General features: G+C 44.1%; 1 protein-coding gene across 9 annotated transcripts in view; it reads left to right on the top strand.

The window, feature by feature from the left end:
• The first annotated feature begins 15,035 nt into the window (after positions 1 to 15,035).
• Positions 15,036 to 18,828, top strand: part of PPFIA1 (PTPRF interacting protein alpha 1) — a 54,304-nt gene continuing 50,511 nt past the window's right edge. For 6 of the 9 annotated variants that reach the window (XM_033062011.2, XM_033062003.2, XM_033062005.2 and 3 more), the window contains exons 1-2: positions 15,036 to 15,857; positions 16,964 to 17,227. In XM_033062011.2, coding sequence (XP_032917902.1) covers positions 16,964 to 17,227 — 264 coding nt within the window. In that variant the 5' untranslated portion in view covers positions 15,036 to 15,857. The remainder of the gene's footprint in view (positions 15,858 to 16,963; positions 17,228 to 18,828) is intronic. The other 3 variants (XM_033062010.2, XM_033062009.2, XM_033062006.2) reach the window with 1 other exon arrangement.

Raw genomic sequence — 18,828 nt, 5'->3', positions numbered from 1 at the left:
AAGTTTTTATATTATATAATTCTGTCTACATTTAATTAAAAATAATTCGTTAAAAAAACAAAGTAAGTGGGGGTTTTTCTTGTTTGATGGGATTGCAGTGAGATCTCTGACTGGGAGAAAGTGGATGTTAAGGACAGTTTGGAAGCAAGGAGTGGTGTTAAACAGGCATTGTGTTACCAGTGCCCTTCTTGGGACATTAAAGACAAAAAGCTAAGTGTTTTGTCATTGAGTTTCTCAGAAGTGCTAAACAGTCGCAGTCTACAACATTTGAGTGCTGTCATTCAGGGAAGTGTAAGGAAAAAAAGGTTCCCTGCCAGCCCTCAGGAGCCTAAACTCAGTCCCAGTGTGCTTGGGAAGCAGGCTGCCTGTGGGTGAGCTTCCTTCTCTTTTCCTCTGCTAGCCATGCTGGGGTAAGGATGTCATATTTGTTTGATAATTAATTAAAAGCCAGCTTCTGGTTTAGTCTAAGCTTGGTCAGGCTTTTAGAGTTAGTGCTCAGAATGAATTGACAGAGGCTTGGGTGCTCTGTGGAGTGTCAGCCTGCACTTAAAGCTGTGAGTGAGTAAGACAAATAACTTAATTGCCCATTTTATCAAATCCTTCAGGATGCTGTGCAAGAGTATCTGCCTGTGAGGAATTACTCAAACCTTTTTCCTTTTGGTCTCCTGAGAGTAATCTTTGCTCACAGCCTTGAGAAAACAGCACATCAAAACATGTGCAGAGTTAAGAGTGCCTCTGGGGAGAATTCTCATCTCAGAGGGTTGTTTTTCCATGTCACTTCTCAGTCCCTTTCAGCACTTGCTTGCCATTGCCTATGATTTTTGAAGATATCAATTATAATCACATGTTGAGGTGGTTTTCTTTTCCAATATTGCATTCTTTTCATTACTGGGTTAAAAAAAGTTTTCTAGACCATTAATTAAAAATCCTCTTTCACTAATTGGTTGTTGTAAACATTTCAGATGCAATGCTTTGGTTTCCTTTTCTTCATTCTCCACGCTCAGGCAGCTGCATTTCCTCCAGCCTTTGTTTCATTCCTGAAATAATTGTCTCCTTTCTGAAATCTAATTGCTTCATTTAATTGTTTAATGCAGAAAGCTTAATAACACTGACTGTGGCTCCAAGCTCTCTCTGGTGCTCAGCATGTTCTTAATTCAGGCTTTTTGGCTGAGTATTTTTCAATTCAAATTTATTTCTAATCACTGCCTTGTGCCCTTCTTCTTCTGCATGAATCACATATATCCTTAGAATGTGTTCCAGCACAAATATTTGTCTAGGTTTTCTTCCCTCCTTGATTTATTGCTTTTCTCTGACACTGTTTTGGTGCTCTGGTGGAACTGAGAGAAATTAGCTCACTGTTTCAATCATAAAAATAGGAATGGTGGGGGTGAGCTGAGGGGTGGGGGAAGGACTTGTGAGTAGAGGTTCAGGAACTTTTTGAGAATCTGTTTCAATAAAAACTGTCACAGCTGAGGATTGCTTCACGGGAGCAGGGTGTGTTGCAATGTATGTGTGCTGGGAACTGTAGGTTCAGGGAGAGGAGGAAGCAGGGCTTTACTCAGCTGCTGGGAAAGGCAGAGTCACGCAGGTCTCTGCGTGGGAATCTACATGGAACCAACTCTTAATCATTAAAAAGTCCCATCCACAGAACCATTCCTGCTCCTGCCTCATTCCTGAGAGCATTACACATGCCTCTCTTAAAGCAGGCTGAAGTGAAAACAACAGGCTTGTTCTTGTGAAACATGATGTAATAGGCATCATTAAAAACCCCTGAAGTTGAGTTTGAATTCGGTGATTTCTCTGACTTGATCAGTTTTGGAAGCTGAAAGCTTTTTCCAAGTGCTGTGTGTGTACAGTTCCTGCGTGGATGGCAGCTGAGCTCTCCTTTCTTTTTGGTTTCCTGTGCTGTGTTGGGGAAGGTCACAGAACTCCAGGCAGCGTTCACAGTAACCAGCTCTTGTAGCAAAGAGAAGTGTGTGTTCTCTGCTCTGTAAAAAACAACAGCTCCAAGGGAGGTTTTGAGACACCTCCAGTACAAGGTAATAAAAAAGTACCTTTGCTAAGGAAAACAACTTTGTATCTCTGCCGACTGCTTCAAAAAGCTGTCAGACTGGTATTTTTTATTTCCTGCATAATGTTCAAGCCTTCAGAGCAGGCACTGGTGCTGTGTGAAGTTACACAAACATGAAACTGGACCATTGTAGTGGGAGATGTAAAAGCACCCAGCTGGGGCTTTCTGTGGGAGGTGTTTTATTTACAGGTGAGCCTGGCTTGGGAGAACTTCTACAGAAAGCAATCATCTTGCCATTAAAAATGCTCACGATTTTTAAAATGTTTTCTTCTCCATTTCTTAATTCTGCTAATCCTATTGATCGCAGCAGGAGTATTAACTTTTAAAAAAATGCTTTTCAGAATTTAATGTGAGCAATTCCTTCTTATTGTGGTCTAAATTCTGAAAGAGTTGTAGCAGCTGTTCTGTGAGTGTACACACCACCTGTGGCAAAAGGGATGTACAAAGTTTAAATTTCTATACAAAAGCTGATGATTTTTGTATGATTTTGTAGACAGCATAAAAAGTGTGAGAAAGGTTTGACATAAAAAGTGTGAGAAAGGTTTGACATAAAAATGAAACTGTAAAACCATTCTTGCCATTAATGTCTTTAAGTATCAAGCTAAATGTTATCTTTGTTTCCTCCCAGTCATCTCCTGAGAGGTGCTTTCTGTCACTCCCAGGCATATTGCCAAATTTTGAACAGAAATTGCAGAGAAAATGTGAATTAAAAGGGTGCAGCACTGGCAGGTCTGTGCCTCACATCCCACATTGTTTAATTTATGTTCTGCTCAGCGTAAGCAGAATTTATTCACAGCTCCTTGGCTGTGAAGTCCCTAACGTGGGAAAGCCGGGATAGCCTGAATTCCCCCCAAAGCCGAGGTTGCCACGGCAATCCGAGGTCTCAGCAGTCCAGGGGCATGTGGCTGCAGCACTGTGCTGGGAAACGCTCACTCATTCTGGGATTTGCTGCACTCCCCACTCTGACCACGCCAGGAACCCAAAATCCGAGGGCAGGAATGGAAGTGAGACTTCTTGGAGAATTCCCTCAGTTCCACTTCTCCCTGGAACAAGATATGTGAGAGAGGGCAGCTAAATGTTAAGAAATTTAATATTTTTTGTCCTCAGTACCAGTTTGCCACATGGTGCTTCCATTTCTGTTTCCAGCTGGGATGGTAAAGCTCCAGCTTGTGCGTGTAGCTGCACGTTTGTGCATGAAGCAGCTAATATATATGCAGATGAATTAAAACTAATTAGAGCTAAAGCCAGCAAAGTGCACATTTCTAGCTAACGGCTGCATGCAGCTCTGTTACACACCACCTAATTAAGTTACTCACTGTGGACCTGCTCATACAATTTTCTGTAAACCATATTCTACTTTTTACAAAAAAAAAAAAAATCAAGAAAACTTCATGTGAAAAATTTTATGTCTGAATCTTCAAATCAGAATATCAAATTCCACATCTGGCCTGTAAATTTTCAGGGCTATTAAATGTTGCACTGTCTCTTAGAGGACTGTGTTTATAAGGCACTTTGTGCAGTATTTTTTCCCCTTAATTCCTGAAATTTCATGGTTAAAGGTCTTCAGCCCTGACTGAGTTTGAACTTTTTCTCACATAACTCAGTGGCTGAGGAAGAATTTAAACCCCTTATTTTCATGCTAGACCTGAGCAAGAGGCCCCACACACGGCCTTTGATTGTAAGAGTAATTCTGTGGATGGGACCCTTTTCCACCCTGCATCCAGTAAATAAATATGCTGGGGAATGAAGGTGCTTAGCCAAGGTTCCAAATAATCCCTGAAGTGATGCCTGTGCTCCCTTCAGCCACTGGGGGTAACTAAAAACAGCTGGAGTATCGCATAAGGTACCTGGATCATGATTTTCAACCTAGGAATATCTTCTCCTTTCACTTATTTTGCCTTAAAGTGGGAATGGAGGCAGGAATCCTTATCAGAGAGGGAAATCCTCAGCTCCAGACATTCCTGATTCTTCTGCAATCATTTCCACTGGATAAGACGCTGAGCAGTGTGAGAGGACCAGATCATTTTACAGCCTGAAAGCCAAAGGCAGATTTGACTCTTGTGAATTAAGGTTTACAGAGGTATTTAGACCAACAGTCTCAGAGAAGATGCCATCACACAGCTACTTAACCAAATTCATTGCCAACCAACACCTTTGAAAATCCCGAGTTTGCTTCACACACAATGCTTGTCCGTTTCCTAGGTTAGTATTTTCACTGGTTTATGGTTTATTACTATCAGGTTGGATGGAATGGAGGTTGAACTTACTCTTTTTGGAGGTTCTTTACTAATGGATGATTCAAATAGGCTTGAGCCAGGTCTTCTGCCAGAAGGGGCCTCACTAGCAAGTCTGATGTCTGTTCCTCGGGTCTGGCTTGTGGGGAGCTCAGTTTGTTTTGTGAGGGCTGAGAAGTTCCCACAGGCTAATTCAGAGGAATTAGAGAAGGAATTATAGAGAAATCAGATCCCAGTTTCTTTTATTTAAAGGGTACCTGGAGCACCCCATAGGCTTGTCCCATTTTCTCTTTTTAAAGGTTGCTTTCATCCTTTATCTCCTTCCCACAAACTCATTCCCCAACTCATCATTAAATGCTGAGTATTTCCAACACACAGGCCTGAGGGAGGACAAACACTCGTTTTCTTGGAGGTTTGAGGAGGACTCTCACAGTTCTTGAATCACCCCTGGTTATTCAGACAGCCCATTCCAGTGGTTTTTAACACATTCAAATAGGGTCCCTCAGCTAGGGAAAAATGGGCAGGGGTGGAATTGCCATGGTACCTGTAGGCAGGTCAGGGAGTATCCTGCTATGGCAACATTATCATGTCAGATGTCCCAGCAGCACTGGCAGCTTCCTGGTTTGGTTATTGATTTTTTTTCCCCCATGAAAGGAGAAGAAATGGGGGAGTTGCAGGCCACAGGGAGCTGCCAGCTTCTCTCAGCTGTATATTTTGGTACTACAAAGGTGGCATTATTAAAGACAGACAAAAAAAGTCTCTAAATCATGCAACCAAAGTGAACCCTGGAGCTGAAAACCCTTGCTTTGTGCACTTGGAAACCTTGCTATGACCTAGCTGGTGTCTGGATACAGAGGCTTTTCTGCAGCTGAGACATGCTATCTCCATGAGCATTGAAAACGAGGCAGGAACCATCCCCATTGCTGTTACTAAACATTCTGGCCTTGACAGGATAAAACAACCCAATCCAGCAAAGCACTGCTGGATTTGACAGATAAAAATTTAAATTATCACGGTTTTGGCTGGCATAAAATTTGATGATTCTGTTTACAGCAAAAATCTGGTACTGCAGAACTTTTTGTTGTATCGCTTGTGGCTGAATATTCCTTTATTTGCTAAATATCCATGAGCATGTGACAGGTAAATGCTGAATATTCATGCAAGGAACCTCACTGTTTGTACATGGCTGAAAGATTTATTAAAATCAAACTGGTGCCGTGTTGTTTTGATGAAAGGAAACTGTACATTTAATTACAGGAGAGAAAGAAAGTATTGGACATGAAAATTACATATGCTTGTGTGTGTGTATATGCACATATCTGTGTGTGTACAGTGTGTATTTCCATATGCATACCACAGACACCCTTCAGTAAAGTTATTTGATACAATCTGGAAAACAAGATTTTCCTGACATGGCTATTTCTCAATACTACTTCTCCACCTTCTGTCTGTCCCTTGTATGCTCTATACTGTATCTGTAAGGAAATATGTCACTATGGCAATCTCCAAGAGCAGCCTAATTCTGTTAGAAACAAAGGTGGTATTTCTGGGCCAACTCATTAATAATAAGTAAAAATTCAGAGCCAGCTGCTGCATCTCCAGGATCAGGAGTGATTTTGAGTCATTGTTTTATTCTCACAAGTTTAAATGCAAGAACTGGTGTAATTCCTGATGTAAATTACATCAGTTTCTGTGATTTTCAGCATTTTCCTTCAGTCTGGTGTTTTGGGTCAATGCAAAACCTGTGATGCTGAAATTACCTTCTGTTCTCTTCCCTACTGCTTCTGCTTTTGCAGGCAGCAGCTGGAGACACCGAGGAAATTATCTAACAAAAAAAATTAGAAATTATACGTGGCCAAAGTAAGAGTCCTTCTCTCACTCTGCTTTGTGCATTTCCAGTGCCCTAAATGATTCCAGCACCAGGCAGGTGAGTCCCTGCCACTCTAGCCTTTGGCTTCACAGTTAAAAAGTACAAAGAGCAAGTTAGTGCCAAGTTCCTCGATGGCTTTTGTGGTGAGGGCAGCACTTCACCAGACTGAAACTGCCAGATTAATCTCACCTTGCCTAGACTTAATAATTCCCTTTTGTGCATAAAGAAATGCTAATGATTCCTGGAAGTTTTAGGCATTGTTATTTAAAATTGTTTGAGAGACAAAGGGAAGATATTGTTTGCATTTGGGGAGGACCTGACCTTTGTTTGGAGTGCTGGATGATTGATTGTAACACGAAAGGAAAAGGTGAGGAGTGCTCCTGTAGCTCTTTGTGCAAGAGCTTATGTGTGTTGTGGGAGCTTAACTCGCAGACCTAAGCTAGAACCAGCTTGTGAGTCAATATTTCTGTTGACTCTTTTAGTTGTGGATTACAATGCAAACAGATGGTGTGGTCAAAGGGTCTTTAATATGAACTGTGTTCAGGAGAACAGGGAATTTAGCTGCAAAATAAATCAACTCCCCTGCTTGTTACAGCGCAGATGAACAATATCAGGGCTGCTGTTTCTTCTATTATAAGTTATTCCCTTTCATATCTTACGTGTATTATTCTCACTTCATTTAAGGATTAGTGTAAGACAATGACAAGGTTTGTTCAGCTGTTGTCCACCTTCCTAGAAATTATGATTCCTAGCCAAGAGCAGGGAAAACCAACCTTTCTTACCTTTTTCTCTTGTGTGTTTTTCTTTCCCAAGTTACACACCATGTCTTGTACACACCTTACCTTCTGCAGCTAGATACTTACAGTAAATGACTATTTATTTAGTAACAGCTAGCCTTAATTAATTGTAATTTAACAAAAGCTGTGTAAATACCTCTGTGCAAAGGAACAAGGCATTCAAGCAAACAGAAAGAGGGAAAAGGAACACTTGAGTGACTAAGAGGGTTATCTGGCACAAGGCAGGGACAAACCTTTTGTTGGTAGCCGAGTCAAAAGACGACACGTGGAGACCTCAATGGCAGCTGAGGACGCGCTGGATGAAACCTCAGGTGCAGATAAAGCCATTCCTGGGGCCTGAACTCAGAGTGACCCACGGGGATGGGTTGAGCAGCACAAGCTGCACACACAAAGCCTGACTCCAGCTGGAGGAGGCCGTGTGAGCTGACCATAAGTGTTACAGAGATTTCTGTGTCGAGGGAAGGTAAATTGGGCCAGATTAGTGACAGACACTCTACCAGCCAAGAAGGGATGCAAGGCTTCACTGTGCTTTTATTCTTTATTAAAATAACAGGTGGTTCCATAAGGACTTAAGCATCCTAAAAACATTAATCTCAAAACTAGGATATCATGGCAGCACTAAAATTAAAATTTCAGACAGGAATCCTAAAACTGCCTTGCTTTAGGGCACTGAGAGTCCAGCAGTTGGGATAACCCATAAAAGCAAGGCAATGCAAAGGCAGCTCCTGCTTCTGTTGGTGTTAGAGAGGACCCTTCCTTCTCCATGAGAATCTCCTCTCCACAGCATGTCTCACCCAGGCTGTGTGCTGTGTGCTCTGGGTTTATGGATTTGCAGGGAATTAGCTCAAAGTTATGATGTTTTCTTCAAAAACTAAGGATGAGACCACTCACAATACAGGAATAATACTGGGTAAGGTCAGACCAATAGAGAAGCAAGAGGGTGAGGAATTTACTAAAAAGGAAGCCCCATTTTCTATATTTCCATTATTTTTCTTGATACTTATTTCAAGTCAGCTTGAGCACTGTTCCCAAAGGTCTTGGGTTTTTTTCCTCTGGCGAATGTAGAGCTGCTTTTTCTGAAGTATTGTCTGATTTCCCTGAAGGTATTTTTTTGACTGTGATTGCTTTTAAATGTCACTCTGCTGCTTTAGGCTGCTGCTAGGTGGTCTGAGCTCAATGGTTAGCATTAGCTGGCTTATACCTATGCTCATTTTCTGTGTCAGATCCTAGCATAGTAACCTTCTCCAAATGCCAAAGGTAAAATTTAGTCTGAAATGACCTGGTTGTCTAGGCAGAATTGCTACTAGTCAGAACAGGAAATAATATTGGAAGCTGAACTTTGACAGCACTTTAATACAATGTACCTATTGGCAGACAGTTTCATCTGAGCCTTAGGTTCAACTTGAAACTGGAGATGGTGTTTTGCCAAACAAACTGTTGCCATTGCAAGTGTCCATAGTTTTTATAATTTTTATCTGTTGCAGTTTGCTTTATGACTTTATTTTCAGGCTATCTTGGTTTTCAGTCACCAAGTCTCAGCCAATTCATTTTAGCAAATTAATATTCCTATAAATACTGTGAAGACAGTAGGGAATTCTAAAATGGTGAAAATAAACATTTTAACTCCTGCATAAAGTGGTGATTCACTGAAAGCATTATTTGCATTTTCATTTGCCTGTAAGGTGAAGCTGGTTGCACAAAAAATCCTTCAGCCTTGTCACACACATATGATTTGGAACTAATACCTTCCCAACATTATCTTCACACACACAGGTTAGTGCTTCAATTCAGTGTGCATTTGAATAAATGTTGTGATTGCCACAAACAATTTCATGCAGGCAATGTGCAAATAATGAAAGGTGTGTTATCACTTGAAATCTAGTCAGGTAAGGAGTAAAAATAGGCTTAAGAGCTATTTGAGGTCTCTTTATTTTTCAAATGCTTTTATGTGCTTTACTACACTATGAAGGACTGATAGTAGAGGACACTGAGTATATATAAATCATAAATCCACTTTGCTTAGTGCCTACTCCAAAGCCACTTGAAAGAGTAGGAGCCTTTGCATAGCAGACAAAGCAGAAAAAAAAACCTTTTTCCTTCAAACACTGATTTACAGGAACAGAACTGTTACTTCACATGCAAATCCTTCTTGTTTTCCTGTAGTTGGACTATTTATAAAGTTTATTAAATATATTAGTAAAATAATGCAGTGTTTTAATTTTTCTCTTACCAGGTCTCAAAACATTCTAAAAGCTGAAGCCTCAATATTGAAGTGATGAGAGGAGAGGAGAGGGAGAGGGAGAGGGAGAGGGAGAGGAGAGGATTAGATATAAGAAATAAATTCTTTGCTGTGAGGGTGATAGGGCACTGGCATGGGTTACCCAGAGAGGCTGTGGACTCCCCACCCCTGCAGGTGTTCAGGGCCAGGCTGGACAGGGATTGGAGCAGCCTGGGATAGTTGAAGGTGTCCCTGCCCATGGCAGGGGGTTGGAACTGGATCATCTCTAAGGTCCCTTCTGACCCAAACCATTCTGTGTTTCTATGATTCTCTACCCTGAGAGGCTGCCATAGCTCTGAAGCTCTAGACTCCAGTCTTGCAAATACAGTAATTGAATTGCAGACCAGTTAAAATTACTGAGACAGACAAACCGTGGGCTGCTAAATCCACAGCAATGAAGCCAGGAACAGCCCTGCTCATTTCTGTGGACAATCACATCCATTTCCCTTGCTTTTCTACAGCCACAAGCTGTGCTGATTCCACATATATCCAACATCCAGATTCATCTCACTCTGCTCCCAAGGCAGGAGTCCGGCTGCCCTGGGCTCCCTCTGGAGCCAATGAGAACAGACAGACACCTGGAGCAGATGATTCATGGACCACACCAAAGGTCTGAATCACTCCTCCCATGGAGTGGCTCTCTTGCTCCACTGATTACAGAGGCAACCCAGGGTAAATGCTGTAGGTGGTCAGCCAGATGGAATGTATCCAGACCTGCTCTAGTTAGGCAGGAGCTGCATTATCACAGCTGGTTCTGAAACCTTCAGTTTCTTCTTCCAATATTATTCACAGCTATGTCACATGAATACGCCTTTCCAAAAAACATTATCTTTTAAAAAATGCGTAACTAAATAATGTGCAACTCTGTTGCTCTGAACTTGCAACTGAATGCACTTTTAGCTCCATACCTTTCCTTACAGCTATAAACTATCTGAAGACCTGCTGAAATCAATCTACACTAAGGGAATGTACTGTGTTTGAATTGGATATTAGGGGTGTATTTAATTTCTGATTGAAATAAATGATACTTGGCTTTAGAAATTCTTTCTAGCTCAAGGGGATTTCTGCCGCTGTAAATCCATACAAAAAAGACAGCAGGTGCAATAATTCTGAACTGCCAATTGCACAACTGAAGCTGAAACTAAGCTGAAAGCCTTTTCGAGTTCAGCAGGTTTGTACTTGAGTGAGAATATGTGGTTTTGGTTGCAGGAGTAACAGCTAAATTTGAAAAACATTTATGGTCTTGACATAGGTATGATTGCTACTAAAATAAATTCTCTAAGTTCATCTGGTCTTTTAAGATTCCTATCCATGTCTGCAGTTGCTTTGTAGAGACTTTTCTTCCTAAATCCAGGTCAAAAACCCTCTTCAGTTCCACAGCAGCCAATTCCCATTTGATTTATACCTGCCTGAATCCAGCATAGATCCATGTAGACCCACATTACATAAATAAAATGCCGATGTAAAGGGGTTTGTAGAAGTCGTGGCTTCCATCGCCCAAGGGCTGACACATTTACTGGTGCACTTATCTTTATACAGGTTCACAGCCATTAATTACCTCCATCCTCTTCTCCACAGGCCACCTTCCAGCCTCTTCCCTCTCATTCCTTCTCCCTCAGGCAAAGTGTCTCCTCTGTCTAGCAACCTCTGGAGATATTTTTTATGGCAACAGAATGGTCCAGGTCACGTCTGTCTACTGACAAAAGGATAATCAGTGCTGCTGGCAAAAATCCTGCTCTTGCATCTATTCATTTCTGTATGAAATGCCTGAAATGTGTTCGAAATGCACTTTGCTGTTAAATCATTAAGTCATCTGTGAAGGACAAGGAGCTCAGCTCGGGAGGGGGGAAAAAAACCGCGTAGGCGATCTTGGACTATTTTCAGCAGAGGTTTTGCGCTAGCGTGGGGTGGCTCTGATGCTCACAAAGGGAATTTCGGCAGAGATGAAGCGTGCAGCCCTCAGCAGGTGTTTGTGCTCAGAGCGCACGGGCACGGAGCTCCGGCCCGACCCCGCACCTCGCCCCGGCAGCGCCTGGCAGGAAGGGCTGCCTGCTTTGCTGGGCTTGGATAAACATCAGGATCTAGTTTATCATGTGACAGGAAAGGAAACCTTCCCCCCCACACCCCCTCCCTGTTTTTAACAGCCTTTGTTTGAATTTCAGCGTGTGGGTTTTGAGGTGCAAAGAGTGGAGAGAGATTTAACCTGGGTCTCTGGACTGATTACTTTGCTGTCAGCTGAGGTATGTGGGGCTCTTTCCAGACACATCCACAAGTGTTACATCTCACTAAATGACAAGGACAGGGAGCCAGACCTCTTGCTGAACTTACAAAAGAGACATCACACTCATTTAATTAAAAAGATCTGAGCTCCTGGTGCTCTTCATGTTGGATGGTACATTCTGGGTTACGTGCCCAGGAGGAAGGGAAAAAAAAAAAAAAGGAAACTGTTTCCCTTGTACTACAAAGTAAATAGGACTGAGAAATATTTTGGTATTTCCAGAGCCTGGGAGTTCTGACTTTATCATCTCATGTGTATTTTGTGCAGTGCAGAGCATTATGCAAAGATTTGGTTATTCTCTTTATTTCTCTAGAATTTCAAGTCCTGGCCTTCCCCACTGCTCTGGTCCCAGCTTTGGTGGACTGCACATGGGAGTAGTTATTGGCTTTAAAGTCAGGCATTTGAAACGTTTTTTGGGGCACCTCAGAAACTCTGCTGTATCCCAGTCTGGGCTCTGTGTGGCATTCACAGCTGGTGCCTAGGGAAGGTATTTGCAGCATGCCACGTGGGAGGCAGATGCCTTAGCTAGGGTATTCTGGATGTAGGTTCTCTCCCGGACTAAGCCATCCTTTTGGGCATGAATAAATACCTGTTTCTTTGCAGTGCCTCCTTCTCATATAGCAGACATTTATAGGCTATGGGAACCCTGAGACTGAAACTCATTTCTCAAGAAAGTGCCTAACCACTGGCATTTCCACCCTCCTCTGAAACTTGTGTACTGAGTGATTTGAAGGTGAGTGATTTGAAGGTGACAGATAAAGGTGACAACTCCTTGAGGCTGAGGAGGGTCTGCAGCTAAAACCTCCTGCCTCTTAGATGGGAAATCCAGCCACAGCAGTGAGGAGCTGAGCAAGCTGCATGTGAATGTCTGTGCCTTGTTAACAAACTGAGTGAAGAGAAAATTAATATATGGATCTCATCCATATTTATTCTCAGTTCAGGACTGTGTGGTAGGTTCCTCGCTTTCATAATGAAGTAGGATTACAGCATGGTACAAATCTTCATTTTTTGGTTTTAACCATTTAAGGACAAAGCAAAACTTAATTTCAAAAGAAAGACACATTCCAAGGCATCCCAGACTGAGAGAAAAATGTTATTCCACGTTTTAGGATCTACATGAATACCGAGGTTCACTTATTAATTTATTTCACATGACCCGGTTCTGAGATCAATTAATCTGACTGGATATATTACAGTGTCCAGTTTGAGAGAGATTATCAACTCTCCCTGTGCCCGTTACAGTCTTTAGCTTTTTGCCCTTTCATCCACAAAGTCTCCATTTGATCACATGTTAAACACAGATCAAATCAGGCCAAATCAGCCTTTCTACCAACATTATTAATTTTCATTTTATATATGTGATGAGTTGAAGTGGAATGGTGTTTTTTCACACAGCCATAAATTACACTTTATTTTCCAGCCTTGTTTTGGCTTTGCTGGAGCAAATTATTTTGAAGATGCTGCCCTGGCACCTGCTTAGCCTGAATTTGTCTTCATCCACTGAAAATCTGGATCAAAGCTATAAGTAAAAGCATTTACCTATGTACAGGTTAATTCACACCAATTCATTTTGTAATCTTTTTGCTAGTCTTCCTACATTGAAATTCAGACCTGAGTTATTCAGATATTCAGCGTTAAATCTGTGCTGATCAATATTTGGCAGAAATCATTATTTGCATGTGCCTCACCATATTTGGCTTTTTCCTCGAAGATCCAGCTCCCAGAGTCATGGGATTACACCAGAAACTTCAGGAGGGGGAAAAAAAAAAGTAATCTAGACCTCATGGCTGTGCAGGGAAAGCTTAAAAAATGTGACTTGAATTCACTCTAAAGGCTCAGATACCAAAGGGAAAGAGCACAATGTAGTAAACTTGTAAAATAATTTCATATGTGGGGAAAGGAAGATTGACTCATTAGTGATCATTTCTATCCAGTGCTTGGTGTGGAGATGTTGTGTTTACAAATTAATCCACATGATCCAGCCACAAATCTGCAGAACCTTCTGTGCAGGGACTGCCATTTTTTGGCATGAGTTGCCTCTGTCTTCCTAAAGGGCCCTTGATGCCTTTTTAGAACTTTCTACTGTGAAAGCAACGATAGGGTTCAAAATGCAAATACTTTATTCAGGGTGGTAATACAAATATGAAGGGAGAAGTTTTCTAAGCTTTGCCAGCAGACTTCAGCTCTCAGCTCATGGGCATGGTGAAGGCTTCAGGAAGAGAGTAAAAGCAATAGAAATGCAAGAGGAAAAACGTTTCTATGGTGTTTTGGAAAAACAGTAGTCAATGTATCCAAACCCAGTTTCCTGTGGAGAACAGGCTATGTCAGTGCAGTCACCCCTAGTTGTGCTGGGGACCTGGTGGCCCTGCTCCACAGAACAGATTAGGTTGGAAAAGTCCTCTGGGGTCATTGAGTGCGGTCCATGAGCAAACAACATGGTGTGGACCAGGCCATGGCAGTGAGTGCCACCTCCAGCCTTTCCTTAGACACTTCCAGGGATGGTGGCTCCAGTATCTGTCTGGGTAGTTCGTTCCAATGTCTGATCACCCTTCCTGTGAAGAAATTCTTCCTAATGGCCGTCCTAAACATCCCCTGGCAGCTCAAGACTACGTCCTCTTGTCCAGTCGCTTGTTGTCTGGGCAAAGAGACCAACTTTGCCACAACCTCCTCTCAGGGAGCTGCACAGAGTGATAAATGATAATGTGCCCTGCTTTTGTCCAGGCTGAGCCCCCCAGCTCCCTCAGCCTCCCCTGGTGCTCCAGCCCCTTTCCCAGCTCCAGCCCCTCCGTGGCCTTTGGAGCCGAGGTGTCCAGAGCAGGTCACGGCTCTGGAGCGGGCAGGGGCAGCCGGGGGGTGATGCCGCCCCCCCAACGTAGGCCCCGGCACGGGCTGCGACTGCGGGGCCACTCCAGCCCTGCCCTGTTCCCAGTCCTCAGCGAGCACGCCTCCCGCCCGGGGCTCCGCTGCGGCTCTCCCGTCCTTTCCTCGGGTGAGCGCAGCGTGGGCGGCGGTAGTATCGCTCACAGAGCGGGCAGCGCCCAGCGGGTCTCGAACCCGCGGCCCCGGCGGCGCGGAGCGGGGCAGGAGCAGCCGCGCCGCCCCGCGCGGTGCATTGTGGGCGCCGCACTGATTTATGCGGGGCCGCGGAGCGCGCCGGGAGCGGCGGGAGGAGGCGGCGAGGAGGGCCGGCAGCGGCGGGGCCGCGGCGGCGATCGCGGGTCTGCGGGCGCGCAGCGCTTCTGCCGCTCCCTGAGGCCGTGGTGGCACCGCCGGGCGGCCGGCACCACCCACCCGGCCTCAGCCGACCCCGCGCCCGCCACCACGGACGTGGAGGCGGCGGCGGGCGGAGCTGGGCCCGGCCCGAGGGGACCGTCCGGGCTCGGCGGAGCCGCCGCCGCTCGGTAGGGGCCGGAGCGAGGGCGGGCGCGCTCCGCAGGGGCTGCGCGGGGCCCGGGCCGGCCGCGCTCCCGGCGCCGCTGGGGCCTCCGGCGGGGAGCGAGCCAGGCGAGGAGGGAGGCCCGGCCCGGTGCTCCCCGAGCGGGCGGGGGAACGAACGGGAGAGCCGGCCCCGCGTCTGCCGCCCCAGCTTTGTTAGCCGGGCCCGCGGCCGGGACCGGGCTGGTGCCCCCGGAGCTGCCGGGTCCTTTCTTCTTTCCCCGCTCTCGCTTGCGGAGCATCGTCTGCGGGATAGTGCCGAGGGAACAACAGGTCTCGCTCCCTGCTCGCCTTCCAAAGCGACGCCAGCGCCTTGCTCTTGGGATTATAAATGTTTGAACTAAGACCCGGGGAACTGGAAGGAGAGCTTCCCGTTGGAATTAACAGAAGAGAAAAGAAGGGAGGCTTTTCCAAATCCTCTACAAGAAGGCTCGTGCTGTTTTCCCCTGCTGTCCGTACTCTGTTTAATAATGCGATTGTGACCTGAGTGGAATTTATGAGCGATGGACTATTGAAGCCTCTCGCACCTCTGCATCGGACTACATTTTTTTTTTTTTCGTCAGCACATGATTCCTCCATCCCAGCTGTTGCAGGACCTATGGGCCAGTAATAGAGGGATGGGAAGCTGAGACAGTTTATTTTCACATTCTTCTGTGCCGGGGACTTGGCGAGTTAGCTGAAGCTGCTGCTTTTTTCTGGATCTGCTCTTTCCTCGGCAGGATTATTTTATTTTCCCATGTGTTTCGATTAAACGGGCATTGGACTGGAGCTGGATGGATGCTTTGCAATCCAAAAGGTTTTGGGGGTTAACAGAAAACTGCTAAAACAGAGAAGAACTGGTGCTGCAGGAAACCTGGGGCCTGTTTTCCAAGCCTTTTCGTTTTATTGAGCAAGGTAAATAACGTAGTGGTGAAAATTCAGGGCTTATAGTAATCATACATGAGAATGTTACAAAGCACTTCAGACTGTTCCAAGTCTTTCAGGGGATTGAGAGGACCCACAGTAAAACTCAGAATTAATTGTTCTTTTAAAATTTTCAGATATGAGTGTAAAACTTAAGGCTGAGAACAAAGTTTGTGGTACGTGAGAGGTTGGGGAGAGCTACTTTTCCCGATTTTGCCTTAAGTTCCTGTAGGTTTGTGCTTTTGAGAGAAGTTGCCTGAAGGACTTTTTTGTTGGTTCACTGTGCAGTAATTACACGAGTGGGTTTTTTCCATGCTTTTTAAAACGTTGGTGCCTTAGCCTGGGTAGGGATCTGTTAGGGTCTCTCAAAGGTGCTCCCAGTTTAGTGTCCTCACTTCCAGTAGTGCAGTGCCCTCATTTGCATTAACTGTATTCATCCTCTTTAATTATTTTTGCCTACCTTTGCTTTTGCTGTCCGCATTGACAGCTGCTACTACTTCATAATGATTTTTTTTTCTTTTTATCTTCCTTTATATGTTTTTATCTCCCGAATTGGATTGTTTGGATTTACCACTCATTTACCATACATCACTTTCACCACCATAAACCTTCTACAGTCAACACAAGCTCAAAGCAATGTTGTAGATGCAATCTTTGTACATTTGAAGCAGTGGAAGAAGCAGATAATGGTTCCCAAAATGTGCAGTATAATCAGTTACTGGGTGAAGTGTATAATTTTTGGTGTCAGGCTGCATGCTTTATCTTTCTTTTTTTTTTTTTAAAGATCTCGGCAGCAGTTTACTCCCCACAAAAACATAAATCCATTAAAATGAGGTCACAGTTTGAGACGTAGCTGCAAAAATCTGGTTTTGCAAGAAGTCACAAGATTCTCATTATGAAGCGGAGCCTTGGTTAAGTTAACTGTGTACCTTTTCTCCACTCTTAATTAAATAGTGGCAAACACCAAGGTGCTGGCAACCTTTGCTGATGCTATCGTGGGGAGAGCTAAGTGGGTATTATGGGCAGCGCTCGAAGTTCCTGTTTAGATTGGTGTGACCGAAATTTCTGGCCTTTGTTGTGTCTCGTTTTGTTTCAAGATGATGTGTGAGGTGATGCCAACCATCAGTGAGGCCGAGATTCCCGCTGGGGGAAATGGAAGCCACGGTTCAGGTTCCCCTTTGCAGTCAGATGCTGATTCCCACTTTGAGCAGTTAATGGTGTCCATGCTGGAAGAAAGGGATCGCCTGCTGGAAACGCTCCGAGAAACTCAGGAGACGCTCGCACTCACCCAGGGCAAGCTGCATGAGGTTGGCCATGAGAGGGATTCCTTGCAGAGGCAGCTCAATACTGCACTTCCACAGGTATGGATGTGTGGGAAGGGAGGGATTTTCCGTGATTTTTGTGTTCTTTGTGGTGTGTTGTTGGCTTTATTGTATGTTTGATTTACTGAAGAGTCTCAAGAGGTTGTCTTGGGAGAAGATGAATTTATCCTGAAGGATCTGTTGGTGCTTGCTCACTTTGAGAAAGATGCAAAAGCAAGGAAAGCAGGGAAGCCCTTTCCCTCCAGTGTGCTTTCCCAGTTTCTGGAGTTTCCCTGGCTTAGCATAAACGTGGAATGGCATCTACATCTTTTTGTAGAATAGAAGTTAATGGACTTTTTTCTGCAACTAGTGCTTTTTAAATGCTATTTCTTAATTGCCTGATTCATTCATGTACTTAAGAATTAATACCTGGTCTAGTGGGAGGTGTCCCTGCCCGTGACAGGGGTTTGGAGCTGGGTAGTCTTTAAGGTCTCTACCAACCCAAACCACTCTGGGATTCTATGGATTCCATACAGATCATTCTGACACTATTATGGACTTGGATTTAAAAATTTGAAGACTGCTACCTTGTGAATGCATGCTGAGTTGTGATGGCAGTATAGAAGTCTGACTGTGTTGCTCAACCTGTTTAGTTATTTTTGAAAAGTTTGGATCTGGTTTTTTGAGGGCTTTTCTTTCGGTCCTGCTGGGAGTTCCTAATTAGTGCCTGGTGGAGGATGCACGTGTCCTGCAGTGCTAGGTTTGTTACGTAAGGGGCATGGTTAGAAAAGGTGATTGGTGTTTGCAGAACTCTGGGCTTTATCCATTTGAGTTAAAAATAATACAGCTGTACTTTGAACATGTTGAGAGAAGGGTTTGGTTCTTAGGCAAAGCAGGGGCTGCTCTCGGGTGTTGGTTAACTGTTGACATCCTTGTGCTTGCTGGCATGGTGGTTGTTGTCCCAAGCGTGACACAATGATGCTGTACCTTTTACAGATGTTCCTGTATCCTTAAACATTGTAGTTACTGTTTATACCCTTTCAAACAGTGGTGGTAAATCCTTCCATTTCACTGCTCATTATAAGGTAATGACTGTATGACTCTTGGTATGGTAATTGGTGCTGGTAATTACTGAGGGATAGAAACGAAAATGTTACACGTGTTAATATAGTTCTGTTACAATGATGAAAATCAGAAAGGAGAAGTTTCCAACCTTTGCTGCTGCCCGTGTTAAATCGTGTGCTGCAGGCAAAAATTGTCCTTTGTTTTTTACTGTAATAATTGTGGCTTCTCATCCTCTGTGTCGGGTCTGCTACATTAATGGAGGCCATTAACCACTCACATGACCTGCAAAGTGTTAGACCCGAGTTTGTGGCTGAGAGGAATCATCCCAGCTCTCAACTCTGCTGTTCCCCTTTTGCCTTTTCAGTTCTCAGCTTTCCTTCCTAAATCTAGGAGGCTACTTGCATGTAACCATCACTTTCTAAACATTTCTGGAAGATTAATGAACAGTTCCCCTTTTCAAGAATACCATAATTTCATGGTTTCATGTGAAATCTGTTGGAAAAACAAGTCAGTGGAGGGAGAAATTTTACTGCAATTTTATATAAACATACAGCAGTGTATGGGTTTTTGTAGATTGCTGTTAGAAAATGCTCTTT

The sequence above is a fragment of the Catharus ustulatus genome, chromosome 6 (genome assembly GCF_009819885.2).
Source record: "Catharus ustulatus isolate bCatUst1 chromosome 6, bCatUst1.pri.v2, whole genome shotgun sequence".
Classification (NCBI taxonomy): domain Eukaryota; kingdom Metazoa; phylum Chordata; class Aves; order Passeriformes; family Turdidae; genus Catharus; species Catharus ustulatus.
This window is presented reverse-complemented; position numbering and strand designations above follow the sequence as displayed.